This window comes from Selaginella moellendorffii, unplaced genomic scaffold, assembly GCF_000143415.4.
Source record: "Selaginella moellendorffii unplaced genomic scaffold, v1.0 SELMOscaffold_54, whole genome shotgun sequence".
Classification (NCBI taxonomy): domain Eukaryota; kingdom Viridiplantae; phylum Streptophyta; class Lycopodiopsida; order Selaginellales; family Selaginellaceae; genus Selaginella; species Selaginella moellendorffii.
In genome coordinates this window covers 486,762-500,506 of record NW_003314315.1, presented here as the reverse complement: position 1 = coordinate 500,506, position 13,745 = coordinate 486,762, and the positions used below count along the sequence as shown (strand labels likewise).

The following is a 13,745-nucleotide window of genomic DNA, read 5'->3' as shown; positions in this document are numbered from 1 at the left end:
CTTGTTCTCCAAATACTAAACCATTCTACTTAATGTAGGAGCGAGAGTGATTTTGACACTGAAGAAATCCAGGTAACTTAATCTTTCGGTGAAAAATCTTGGGCAGTAACGTTTGATGCTCTGTGCAGTGATTTTTGTTTACTGGGCTCCAAGACAACCAGTTGACCGTTACGGCATATGCTGTTGCCTTCGGGGTTTTAGAGGAGCTTAGTAGGGTTTTGTAGATAGAGGATGCTCATGGCTATGGCGGTGGACAACGCAGGTACGTGGGGGAAATGTAGCGTTGCCGGCAGCAGTTCTTCGTCAAGAGGGCAGTCTCGGAAGAAGCTGGGCTGTAAGGAAATCTCGAGCACTCCACTGAGAAACGAGTTTTTGGCACTCCGCAAGAAGAGCAGCCGATGCTCTGTAGTGTCTGCTTCGACGAGCTCGACCTCTCCGGAGAGCTTTGATAAGAGGAAGCTATCCGAGGCAGTCAGCAAGTTAGAGCTCGCTGAGACGGTGAGCGCCACTAGCTACGGACAGCTCTTGCGTGCCTGTGGCGAGCTCAAGGCTCTGGAAGAAGGGAGGAGAGTCCACGCACACATCGAGAAAAGAGGCATGGACAAGGACTTGTACGTGCGGTATAGTTTGATCCGGATGTATCTCAGGTGTAGGGGAGCCTCTGGACTGGCCGACGCCAAGAGACTGTTCTTCAGCATGAAACGCAGGGATGTCATACTTTGGACGGAGATGATCGGTGCTCACGCGCGACTGGGACAGTCCGACGCTGCTCTTGAGCTGTACAAGCGGATGAGAGTGGAAGGGGTGATGCCAAACAAGGTGACGTTTTTAACGCTTCTTGGAGCTTGCTCGAGCCGGGAGAAGCTGCCTGATGGGAGGGTCGTCCACAAAAGGATAGTCGAGCAGGGACTAGAGTCAGACGTAGCAGTGGCCAACGCTTTGCTCAAGATGTACATTGCGTGTGGATCGCTTGAGGATGCGAGCAGCGTTTTTGAGGCTATGAAGCAGCGGGATGTGGTGTCGTGGACGACGATGATCATGAGTCATGGACAGGATGGGACGGGAAAAGAGGCCGTGAAGCTCTTCAGAAGGATGCTCGTGGAAGGACTCAAGCCCGATTGCATTGCTTGCGTTGCTCTCATCAACGCTTGCGCTAGCGGGATGGTGCTGGACGAAGGAAGGTTCATCCACAGCTGTGTCCGTCGCAGTGGTTTCTACGAAGATGTTTCGGTGGGAACTAGTCTGATCAACATGTACGGGAAATGCGGTAGCGTAGAAGAGGCCAAGGCTGTCTTCGACGAGTTCTCGAGCTCACATACCAGCGTCGTTTTTTGGACTGCGATGATGGCAACTTACGCACAAAACGGTCGCAGCGAAGCCCTCCATCTCTTCAGAGCAATGCAGCTACAAGGCATCAGGCCCAATGAGATGACATTTGCGACAGTGATGAACTCTTGTGCCAACTATTCTACTCTTGAGGAAGGCAGAGCAGTTCACGCTTTGATCGTGGAGAGTGGGTTTGACAGTGATCCCGTGGTTGCGAACTCGATCGTAACCATGTATGGAAGGTGTGGAGAACTGGTGGAAGCCGGGAGGATGTTTGACAAGATGCTCGTGAGGGAGGCCAGTACGTGGAACGCGATGATCACAGCTTGTGCACAGCACGGCCTCTGGGATGAGGCTCTCAAGCTTTTCTACCGGATGAAGCAGCTTGGGGAGAAGCCGAACAACATCACTCTTGTGGGAGTACTATCGTCTTGCGCTCATGCTGGACTGGTGGAGGAAGGATGCAAGAGCTTTGCGACTATGCACGACTATTTCGGGGTCAGGCCAACATTGCAGCACTATGGTTGCATGGTGGATCTCCTAGGCCGTGCGGGATGGCTGCGCGAGGCAGAAGAGATGATCAAGACCATGCCGTTCCAGGCCGATGCTGCGATGTGGACGGCGTTTTTTGGCGCGTGTAAGACTCATGGAGACGTGGAAGGAGCTCGTCGCGCTGCCGAGGTTGTCATGGAGCTGGAGCCGAATAACACTGGAATGCTGGAGTTTTTGAGAGCCCAGAGCTTCTCGGAATCGGCTTCAAGCACAGAGAGTTCGGAAGAACAAGAAGCAAAGGCTGGTGAGCTAAAGAAAGATGCGTGCTTGCAGCCAGGTTCCAGCACAGAAGAAGCTGATCTGCAACCGGCGAGCACTGAAAGCGCAGCACCAGATGAACCAGTTCGTGGGAAGGCGAACTTAGACGCCGAAGAAGAAGAAAGTGAAGAAATGGGAGAGAACATGGAGCCTGCTTCGATCATAGACAACACAGGCAAACAACGAGAAGGCAAATCAGCTTGCTTAGAGGCAGCAGATGACATGGAAGACCAGCATCCGGATGGTCCAGGCGAAGCACTGCTTCACTCATGGGATTCACAGGCTAGCAAAGAAGAGAACTCACGATTGAGTGAAACCGTGACCGAGTTCTCCGACGCTACAGCAGCTCCGGAACAGCTCTCAGAGGCCAACTCCAGAGATGAAGTTCTTTCCATCAGTCCAGGAGACGCACAATCGCCAGGCGTGCCGGACCGGGCGTCCAACGGCAGTGCCAGGGATTCAAGGTATCAAGCGGTACAGGAACTAGACGACTGCTCCTCACTCACAGAAACTCGTGAAGACCATCCGGACGAAGAGCCTCAAAACGGCAGCGCTAATCAACGGCCGAGGGAGGCTTTGCGAGAGATGGACGAAGAGTTTCGGGGATTCGTTCATGGAGATCTTTCTGGAGGTTTGGCAAGGCGGCTGCTGTGGCTGACGGTGATGGCGGTAACGATTCGAGGGAACGGGCTATGGTCTTTGTGCGTTGCGCTCGCAAGCCATGCCAAGCTGTGATCGTGGACTTCCATGTTAAGAAGGTTGGATTGGATGAGAGATGGAACTTTCATTTCTTTCTTCTTCCTTTATTGAGACTTGGCTTTGCTAGAACTTGATTTTAACGAAATTCGTACAATAGGTAAATTGGTCTCCCAATTGAACGTAAATGGTCTCTCCAAAACAACAACATAAGTCCTTCACAACAAAAGGGAAACCTTGTCTATCAGGTCATAAAATTTGACTACGGATGGACGTCCTCTATCCCACAGCTTTAAATCACATAACTTGCAGAAGCTGACCATTAGGTACCGGATTAGAATGCACAAATTCAAAATCATGCGTAACAAAATCAGTCTCTAATGCTGAACAACCGGGAGTCAACTGAAGTGTGTTGACCATGTACTTTCAATAAAAGTGACCTCAAAATTTAGCAAGGTCTAGCTCTTTACGTTATTTCAGTCCAAAAAGGTTTAAAAGCATCTTTCCAGAATCTAGGAGGAATATGATGCGATTTACGATTTACACGAAGAATTGAAGACGAGGAGGAGTAGCAGGAAGAAGACGCACGAGATGGGCCTTCAATTTTGAAACCTTGCATTTTTTTAGATCGAAATAAGACCAGAAAAGGGTGTTTATGTTTTACTTCAAAACGTAGAAGGGTTGTTTCTCGCTTCCAGCTTATAGAAGTTTCCGTCATAGAAAATTCCACCTTTTTAAGTGTTTATAAGGACACACTACATTTCCAAACTTCCATGGAGCACATCACAGTTTTTTTCGCCTTCTTGGCTTCTTTCTTCTTGGTGATCTTCTGCTATGATCGATCTAAATCACGCAGCTCCCATGTCATGCCTCCAAGCCCCCGGGCCTTTCCAATCCTCGGCCACATTCCACTCCTGGCCAGCACTTCCCGCGGGCCACATCTCATCCTCTTCGATCTCGCCAAGAAGCTCGGCCCGATCTTCTACCTCCGCCTGGGCTACACCCCCACGATCGTCATCTCCTCAGCCAAGATCGCCCAAGAGATCCTCAAGTCCCACGACAGGACCTTCTCCTCGCGGCCATCGCTCACGTTTGCCGAGGCGATCCTCCCAGACGATCTCGTCTTCGCGCGCTATGGCGCGAGATGGAGGGAGCTCCGCAAGATCTGCACGCTCGAGCTCTTCACCGCGCGCCGCGTGGGGAGCTTTGCGGCAGTGAGGCAAGTGGAGATGGAGAAGTTCCTGGCGATGCTCTCCCAGAATCTGGGAAGAACGGTGAACATGACCCAGGAGCTCACCGTCCTCACCTTGGAGATCATGCAAACGCTCGTGTTTGGGACGAGCCGGACCTTCGATGCCAAAGATTTCCTCCACTTGATCCGCCAGGGGAACGAGCTGGGCGGGAGCCTACACATCGGCGATTACATCCCATCGCTAAAATGGATGGATCCCTCGCTGCCCAAGCTGAGGATCTTAGCAGATAATTTCCATGGCTTGCTTCAAGCACACATTGAAGAGCACCGATCCTCTATAGCCAAGCAAGGACATGGCGGCGAGAGCTTCCTGGACGTCTTGCTCTCGCTCGACAACATGTCAGATCTTACCATCCGGTGCCTCATGCTGGTAAGACTGGGGGTTGACTTGAGTGTTGACTAACTCGCTGGCCGCTCTTGCTAGGATGCTGTGAGTGCAGGGCTGGACACGACTGCCACAGCGATAGGATGGGCTCTCACGGAGCTACTTCTTCATCCACAAATCTTGGCAAAAGCCCAGAAGGAATTGGACGACGTGATCCCTGCTAGTAGCGCCATGGTGAGCGAGGCCGACATTCCCAAGCTCAAGTACCTCGGCGCGATTGTCAAGGAGACCCTGCGCAAGCACCCTCCGGCGCCACTCATGGTTCCACGCGAATCCACCGCCGAGTGTAAGGTAAGTAGTCTAAAAGGTTTGATCCTCGCTAGATCTCTGAATTTGTTATCAACGTGTATGAAAGCTTGAAGAAGCTGGCTACATGATCCCAGCCAAGACCCAAGTGTTGATCAACCTCTACGCCATCGGCCGGGATCCAAAAATCTGGGAGAACCCTCTGGAGTTCATCCCGGAGAGGATGAGCAGCGAATTCAATGCGGCCGTGGAACTCATGACGTTTGGCTTTGGCCGGCGATCCTGCCCGGGGATGAACTTGGGGTTGACTGCTGTTCATCTCGTTCTTGCCAATCTTCTCTACAGGTTCAACTGGACAACACCGGATGGTAAAGAGGTGGACGTGGGCGAGGGGGTCGGGTTCACGCTCATGCGGGCTCGTCCACTTGCATTGGTTCCACTTCTCCGCAAGTAGTCAAACATATTGACTATAATAAACAGAGTGTGTTTATTAATTTTGCTTTGTGCGAAGGTTAGATTGGAAGCTCCTAATCTGCCATGATCCTGGTCCAATGGGCTTCGGTTCAGTTCTCAGGCAATTATCTCAAAAGATCTACCAGGGCAAAGATCTTGATTTCTTCCTCTCTCTAATCTGTTCTGGTCTTACTTTGCACAAGCTTTGTTTGGATACTGGGCCCATTTTTGGGCTCCAGCATGTGTAAATGAATGGATATATTTAGAATATACTAGCAATGAATGTAGCTATTACACAAAATTAAGTCTTCAAAGATGTTTTTTGGATTTCAAACTGTTCATGGTTGCAAATTTATTTAAAAAAAGAACAATGCACCAAGTTCCTTCTTTTATTACCATTACTATTTCCCTTCCTGCTTTGCTTGCACTAACTTCTTATAGCTCTTATGTGAATTTCTCTTTAAGAGTCTAAAGACAAATTAGTTTGTCAAGAGGTAAACCATTACAAGGAAATGGCTCACATTTTTACACTTTACTGCTTTGTCCAATTCTAAATTTCTTTAGTAGTGATCCCATATAACATCATCAACTCAATAATGCTTTGGCAATAGTTAAGTCCTTAGGATTAACTTTTGCATTTCTGCTCAGAATAGAAAGACAAGTATTGCTTTGGTCATATTGATGGATTTTTAATCAAGGACTGAGCAAGCTTGCAAGTGCCTCAATTGCAGAGACATGGAATTGAAGGGACTCATGACACAGGCAGGAGCAACAATTCTCTGGACATAATTGTGGCTGCCAAAGCTGCGTGTTGGATTGATGAGATCTCATCAATCCAGAGAATTGGCAGAAGGCTTGAAAAACTGGAGCTCTGGTCAGAGGTTCCATTTCCAAATCTATAGGAAATTTTGATTCTGATTGTAACATTCCTTAAGAATTTCCTCAAGAGACTCTACTTACTGGCTCAGACCTGATTGAAAACTTTCATACTTGAACCTTGATGCATTGCTCATCCAAAGAACCAATAGAACAATGTCGTAAGTCCTTGTTGTCCAACCAACAGCATCCTATAAAAAAACTAGAGCACATGCTCATTCTCAATGAAAGACCAACTTGTAACTTCTGTGTTCTAAAGTTTTCCACATAAATTTTAGCAGTCGTTACTCAGTCATGCTAGACAAATTTCTCATTGAAAATGAAGAGAGAATGGTGGATTCTTGCCTTGAAAAACAGGGATTCTCCAGAAGTCTATCTCAAAAAGTGACATTCTCTACCATGCTTTCTCGAAAGTTGGAAGTTTCTGCTAATAACGTCTCTTTAAAAATAAAACACAAATATACAGTGCTGTACCTCAGCTCTTACTTCTTTGAAAATATGAACCAGCCGCTCGCTGTCGGGCACACCTCCAGTGCTACTAAACTCTTCGATTGCATCTCCCAGCGCAATGCTGCGACCTGGAACATGATGGTCCATGCCTACGCCTTGTGACTCTTCTTTGATCAATGCATTGGTGATCACATTTGCCAAGAGCCGCTGTGCAGTGGAATTTGTGCAATCTGACATATAGAGCTCCAATCTGAAGAAGATCTTTGATTCCATGCCGGATCATGATGTGGTCTCTTGGATCTCGCTCATTTATGCCAAGAACACGTTTAATTGGGTGGAGTTTCACGATCTTGTCTCGCAGATCTCGATGCTCATTGGATATGTGGCGGTATTCTGGATCAGCAACTGCCAGGCTATCTTGCTGCCTGGTGTCTCTGAGGCCGTGACTCAATTATCACAACACTTGGCAAGTCGAGGCAGTGAAATCGACCTTTGATCGAATGCCAAGGATCTCGTGTCATGGACAAATCTACTACTGTGCTACGTTCAGAATGGATTCCTCGAAGAATTGACAGGGCATTCCGTCATCTTCCCTTCACTAATGCAGTGCAAATTGGGCATTTTGATGAGGCCATGAGGTTCTTTCACTAGATCCCATGCAAGACCATTGTCTGCTGGACAGCTTTCACACAAGTTTATGTCAACTTGGACAATCTCAAAAATTTTGAGAGCATGAAGATGTGCAGCTTGGTTTCCTGGACGACAATGGTTTGGGCTTACGCTCTAAACATGCATGACAATCAAGCAGTGCAACTTATCAATCTCAAGGGCATCAAGATGGAAAAGGTGATGTCATGGCTGAGGGCTGTCGTACACTTTTGTTAAATATTAAATTCTTCTGGGTTCAATTTATAGTCATGCCTGTGACATTCACATGCTAATCTGCAATGGTAATAAGGTCAAAACACATAGTGAATGAGACAAATTATTTCAATACCATTAGTGTATCATTTAAACCACAACTATCCACAACAATTATCTCAACACTGTTGTAGGACAAGTAAATCATCTTAATCATAACGGCTTCAATTGACCCAACCATATTACGTCCTTTGTGTAATTTGATAAAATTTGTGACAGAAGATACATAGAAGGTTCTAGACTAACTACTTCAATGACAGTTAAGTGACGAACTTTTAACACATATCTCCATGTTCATCTATCATACTTTAGTACTGCTAGGACAACTTCAAATCCAACTATCTTCAACCACTTTTCTTTTGCAAATTGCTGGTACAGCGGGATACATCCACATACTGATAGTTTCATTATTTGTGAAATCAGCCATATCAATTCGTAGTCGACTACCTCTGGATGTAGATGTATTTTTTCCAAGGCCATAATAGTTAAGAGTATAGCAAGGAAACATTAAGTTCTCATTATCACGTGTATATCTACACGTCTTCTATGGCCATAACTGATTTAAATCGACTGAAATTACTTGCATATAATTATTTTTACAATGCTCAACATCTTCATCAATTCACATCACAAACATAGAAAACATTAGTCAATCACTTCTACGTACAACCAACCTAATTCATCATTGGAACTATCATTTTTATCTTCAAAGAAACAAACATCACTTTTTTTTTCTTCAGTTTCTAAGGGAACAAAAAAGTTCATGACATAAAAGAAATGCCTTTGAAGTACTTGGTTTTTCGAGGTCCATCACCAATTTTGATATTGATAATAGCATCATCCTTATTGCATTTCACTTGACAAGTTTTTGTCCACTCATCTATGATGTTTTGCATTTTATCTAACACTATGCTACTTTGACTTTTGATTGTTACTTACTTGAGGGTTTGTGTTGCATGGTTGTATACATTGTCAATCCATCATCCTCTTGCCACTTTTATGCTTAAAAGCTTAATACCTAAATAGGCAAACATCATGTCTCTTATCTCTCAATTCCATCTTATGTTTTAGTTTAACCCTATCAAAACTCTTATTAATTAACAACAGTTAATAGTTCTTTTTTATTCTACTTCTGTTTTCAAAAGCAAAGATTACAACACGTTATCCTATTCCAATTGGGGATACTTGTTAAATCAAAGTTTCTATTTATCATCGGTCACCAAAGCAAATTAAAATTTTACATACAAACATAAAAAAAATGTTGAAGAAGGGTGTTATTCAAAAGTTTTGAAATTTTTAGGCATGTGAACCTTATTTTGTAACAAAACTTAATAAGAATATTCATTTATTAAACAAAGTGATTATTTAGATATGCACCCTTTTCCTCACATTTTTTATCTCCTAGATCATCTAGGAAGAAGTTGTTAACTCACCAAACTAGATCTTGCTTCTAAATATTGGCAAGTGCCGATGACAAAAGAGGATATTCCTAAAACTATTTTTCATACACTATTTAGTTTGTACAAATTATTGATGATGCCATTCGGTTTAACTAACACTTTAGTGACTTTTTAATAGATGATGGATGCGGTTCTTTACAATATGCTAAAAGTGACTATTGACTTCATTGATATGTTTCGATTCACTTGAAGAGGACATAGGAGGAGTATGTTTATGATGTTAGGAAAGTGTTGAATCGGTTATAAGAAGTTGATTTAAAATTAGAGTGGTCGAAATGCATGTTTAAAGATATAGTTTATAGTATTATATTTCTTGTGAGGGTTTGCAAGTTGATCCTAACAAACTTGTGGCCGTTCAAAAAGTCCCTACTCTGAAATGTGTGAATAACGTGTAGTGTTTCTTGAGCAAGGTGTAGTATCTTAGTCATTTTGTTAATCATCTTTCTAATCACACTACACTATTGCAAGCATTACTAAAGTCATTAACATCATCTTTTATCTGGTTTGAGGACTGTAAACAAGCATTTAAGAGCTATTAACAACTTCTCCAATTTTGACATATCCTGACTACATTTGATTTTTCATTTTGCGTGTGGATGCTTTGGATATCGGTTTTGAGGGTGTCTTAATGCAAAAAATTACAAGTGTAATTAATCAGTATCATCTTATTATGTACATCAATTGTACATTACAACTAGCAAAGGTGAACTACTTCACAACGAAAAAAGAATGTTTATTAATAGTTTGGAGTTTTGAAAACGTTTATACATATTTGCATAGTTCTTGAACATTATTAAAAGGTGATCATGCTATAGTTATTTTATTATTGAAGTAGAAGAACTTGGTTGGTCATATTAGTCAGTGGGTTTTGAAGCTTTAGATATACAATTTAAAGGTTGTGTATATATAAGGATTTTGTGTTATCAACAGTTGATGTACTTGATATTTAGTGTCCACAAGGTGCAAAACAAAATTTACCTTCACTTGACAATGTTTGTGAGGCTCAAAAGGTTAAGTTATGGATCCAAAGGCTTTGTAAGGGGTTTGAGAATCCTGCATCATTTACTAATGACTTGCCGTTTCAACATTTACATTCTTAATATCAACTTAATGACAACCTTCTTTATTGTTGGGATTCATCTTGATGATCATTTACAACTAATTGTACTTATGATATTTATTCTATGCCTTTTCCATATTATAATGACTCTCTTATTCTATGTGGGTATATCAGTGTATGATTGAGAAGGTACAAAAGTCTTTCTATTAATCGGAGATGCAATATGATGTTGTTCGATATATGTGCAATTGTGTTTGGTGCCAAGTCCATAATACTTTTCTTCGTGTTATGGAAGGATGGTTGAAGTCAATTACAATTTCATGTCCATTTGAGTTGATAGCGTTTGATCTAATGGGGTCTTTTCCACAATTAACTACTGGTAATGAATATGTCATTATTACCTTTGACTAATTGATTCACTTGGTGTTCTGTTTAAAGCGGATTCTCTCAAGTAATGGTCTTGCATTTATGGCTAAAGCATTTCATGTTTTAATATCTTGATTGGGGATACACTACACTTTTACGAGTGTGTATTATCCACAGATAGATGGTTTAGTGGAATGGCTCATTTGGACTTTCAAAGGAATGATTGTGAAATATATAAGCTTTCAACATTCGGATTAGAATGATTATTTATTATCTCTTCGGTATATGTATGTCACAAGGGTGCAAAGTTCTATTAGTGCTTCACCATATAGAAGTTTATATGATCTAATAAAAGCTACTATGATCTAATATTACTAACAAAGTTGAGTTCACCTTCACAATTGTTATGAGTTGCCGATGCTAGGTCTTTGGACTAATATTTGGTGAATATTTTTACACTTTTTTAAGCAGAGTCTACTAAACATTTGAGCTGCATACAAGTGGGACAATAATGGCACTACAACTCCCATCATCATCCTGAATGATTTAGTATTAGTCTATTTTCCTAGTCTTATAATAAATGGTTTGCCTAAATGGCTCCTTGCTCAGTAAAAGGGACTATATCAGGTGTTGTGGCAAGTTGAACCACAAGTTTATGAAGTTCAACATGATATTCAATAAGTTAATCCTCTAGAAATTATACATATGCAATAAGTAAAAAACACTTCGTATAAAGGGATTAAGAACAACTAGTACCACCTATAGATCCACCAGTACTTCCTCCTAATGTTCATCTAAATTTCAGCCCATCAACTAAAGAACTTTGACTACCTTTTATCCTTTAAAGAGGAGGGGATGATATGATGTCTAAGTGTATAATTACGATGTTATATATTACTATGGATTTTGATACCTATTGGATTGGTTTTAATTTTCACCACTCACTCTTGTATATAAACTAGGGTTTTTGGGTTAATGAATATGCACATTTCTATATCCTATTTTCATATTCCATGCACTCATAATATGAAAATTTATAAATTTTTGGTTTTCCAATTTGTTTTAATTGATAAGCTACTTTATAAAGGTGTTCTTTTTTAATAATATAAACTTATGATTAAGGATAAATATATCTCACCAATATGATGTTAGAAGGATGCAAGAGTCAATAGTATATATTTCCCTTTGATTTGCAACTATGAAGAGTAAAAAAGTGTAGCTATAAATATTACTTCTTGGAAATAAATGAAACAAGCATTCTTTAGAAAATAGTGACTTTTTAATACATTTTATGCCTATCACATTTTATCATGCAACAATAGGTGTTTCATATAAGCTACAGTTACTAGCTTACCATAGTTACTAATGCTTTTTCAAAAGGAATCCTTCTATTTTTGAATAACATTTGGAATAAAAGAGTGCTAAAATGAAAACTCTAAAATGAAACTCTCAACTTCATAAACAATTCATGAGCATATTATAGAAGATCATCTTGGTCAACATAGTTTTCTGTGAAAAATTATTTTAAAACCTACAAAAAAGTAACACACTACTAGTTGCTATTAAACAAAATTATGTCATTATCCTTATGGACTACCAAGGACTAAAACAAATTGAATACACTATCAAAGTTAAACAAAGATGTGTATTGTCTTTGGCTTATACATCAATGCTTTTGAGAGTTTAATGTGGCATCAACATTTTAAAGATGTATAAAGTTATTATTTACCTCCTTCCTTCTTTTTGCTATAGTTACATGTTCTGGTTGAGTTTTGTTAATTACAAGGTTAGCTGTTAAAATGGCTAAGACTCTAATTATGATATTTAGTCTTACAAGAAATAACTCTTTCACATATGATAGCTAACACCTTATCTAAATCAAAGAATATAAGTACTACAAATGATGTTATGCTCCCCAAAGAAAATTACAAAATGATTAGGATACTATGAGACTAAGGTAACTATATTCCTCACCTATGTGGGGGAAGTTTGGGGTGTTAGTATCTCCACTGCAAACTAGAAAAGGTTTAAGAAAATCAATCACCAATTCTTGAATATGGAATTTGGTTATTTAAAAATAAATTGGTGTCATGGTTGTAGAAATATAAATTACTTAAGTAACTCTTATTTTTACCAAGTGATTCCTCTTTATTGATGTTTGAAATCATAGACAAACTCTTTAAATATGCTATCTCCAACTCTACTGATACAAACAGTATAGGATGGTGCACAAATTTAGATGTTGGACATAACAAGACTAAATATAGATTTGGACGATTTGCTTTATATTGCATATGGGTTAAACTTAAATTTTAAGAATACCTTGATATTTTCAACTCACAATACCTTATCAATATAATACCTTATTAGAGTGCCAAAAAACAATACCATGGGTAGATAGTATTTTGAAATATTGTGGCAAGTTATTAAGCAAGTTAACATTCCCTTCACACAAACATTCTTGGCATTCAAAGAGAGATTCTACTTCTTTTGTAAGCATAGTTTGAGATGGTATACCATTTCATTCTCATATATAAGACATTCAACCATCTACGAACTAGTAACAATTCTCTAGATTTGACATTATATTTTCACAAATTTCTCTTATAATTGCATTACATTCATCTGGCTGAATTATTTTTGGCTGTTATAGATTTACAAGAGTGATATTGATATAATTTATAATTTATAAATTTTTTAAAGCTTAAAATTTTTAATTTTAAAGTTTCTATATATATAATACTAAAAACTTTATATGATGATGGGACTCACTGTTCCACTTAAAGATGTGTATTATGTGGCTATTATGGTAACAATATCTCAATCATATTTATACAATATTATTTTTATGTATTAAAAAACTATTTAATGAAAAATATTAATATAAAAATAAAGTGTTAGAAATTTGTAATATTGAAAAAAATAAAATAAAGTAAATATCTGAGTTAACTGAAAATCAATATGATTAATTTCACTGATGACTTTATTATAAAATGGAATAACTAGAGCCATTCAACTCCTTTATATTAGGTTATAGAGGATCCTCTATATATTATGTCACTACTTCACTTTTATCTTACTTGAAAGTATTTTTTATACTCCTGAGATTTGTATAAATATGTGTAAATTTAATAATTACTATCCAAATAATTAAGTATTATTTCCTAATTATCATATTAATTTCAGTATTTTGGAACTTTCACTTCAATAATTTTAACTCTAACTTCATCTCATATAAAATTTGTCTCTTCAGTAACTATAACTAATATAATTGTTTTAGCTCCAAGTTTCATTTATTCAGATATTTATCCATAATATTTAATTGTCCAAGTGTCCTATAATTAATCATATACAGGATCAAATTTAAATATGTAATATCTATTTTTTTATTGGTTAACAAACCCAATCATGGATTTCTAACCAACACATGACATGTGGAAGTGT

The 13,745-nt window shown here is 39.7% G+C and overlaps 2 protein-coding genes across 2 annotated transcripts; both read left to right on the top strand.

Annotated features, from left to right (window-relative positions):
- The first annotated feature begins 36 nt into the window (after window positions 1-36).
- Window positions 37-3,020, top strand: LOC112350751 (putative pentatricopeptide repeat-containing protein At3g01580). Its single transcript, XM_024687537.1, has 2 exons — window positions 37-72; window positions 129-3,020. The coding sequence occupies exon 2, from the start codon at window positions 232-234 to the stop codon at window positions 2,869-2,871; it is 2,640 nt and encodes an 879-aa protein (XP_024543305.1). The 5' UTR covers window positions 37-72; window positions 129-231; the 3' UTR covers window positions 2,872-3,020.
- Window positions 3,021-3,605: 585 nt separating this feature from the next.
- Window positions 3,606-5,169, top strand: LOC9661260 (cytochrome P450 71A1). The gene is made up of 3 exons (XM_024687584.1): window positions 3,606-4,454; window positions 4,509-4,760; window positions 4,825-5,169. The coding sequence occupies exons 1-3, from the start codon at window positions 3,606-3,608 to the stop codon at window positions 5,167-5,169; spliced, it is 1,446 nt and encodes a 481-aa protein (XP_024543352.1).
- The last annotated feature ends 8,576 nt before the right edge of the window (window positions 5,170-13,745 follow it).

Coding starts and splice junctions, on each gene's coding strand:
- LOC112350751 (XM_024687537.1), top strand. CDS start 232: ATGCTCATGGCTATGGCGGTGGACAACGCAGGTACGTGGGGGAAATGT.
- LOC9661260 (XM_024687584.1), top strand. CDS start 3,606: ATGGAGCACATCACAGTTTTTTTCGCCTTCTTGGCTTCTTTCTTCTTG. Junction 4,455..4,508: donor CCATCCGGTGCCTCATGCTG/GTAAGACTGGGG, acceptor CGCTCTTGCTAG/GATGCTGTGAGTGCAGGGCT. Junction 4,761..4,824: donor AATCCACCGCCGAGTGTAAG/GTAAGTAGTCTA, acceptor CGTGTATGAAAG/CTTGAAGAAGCTGGCTACAT.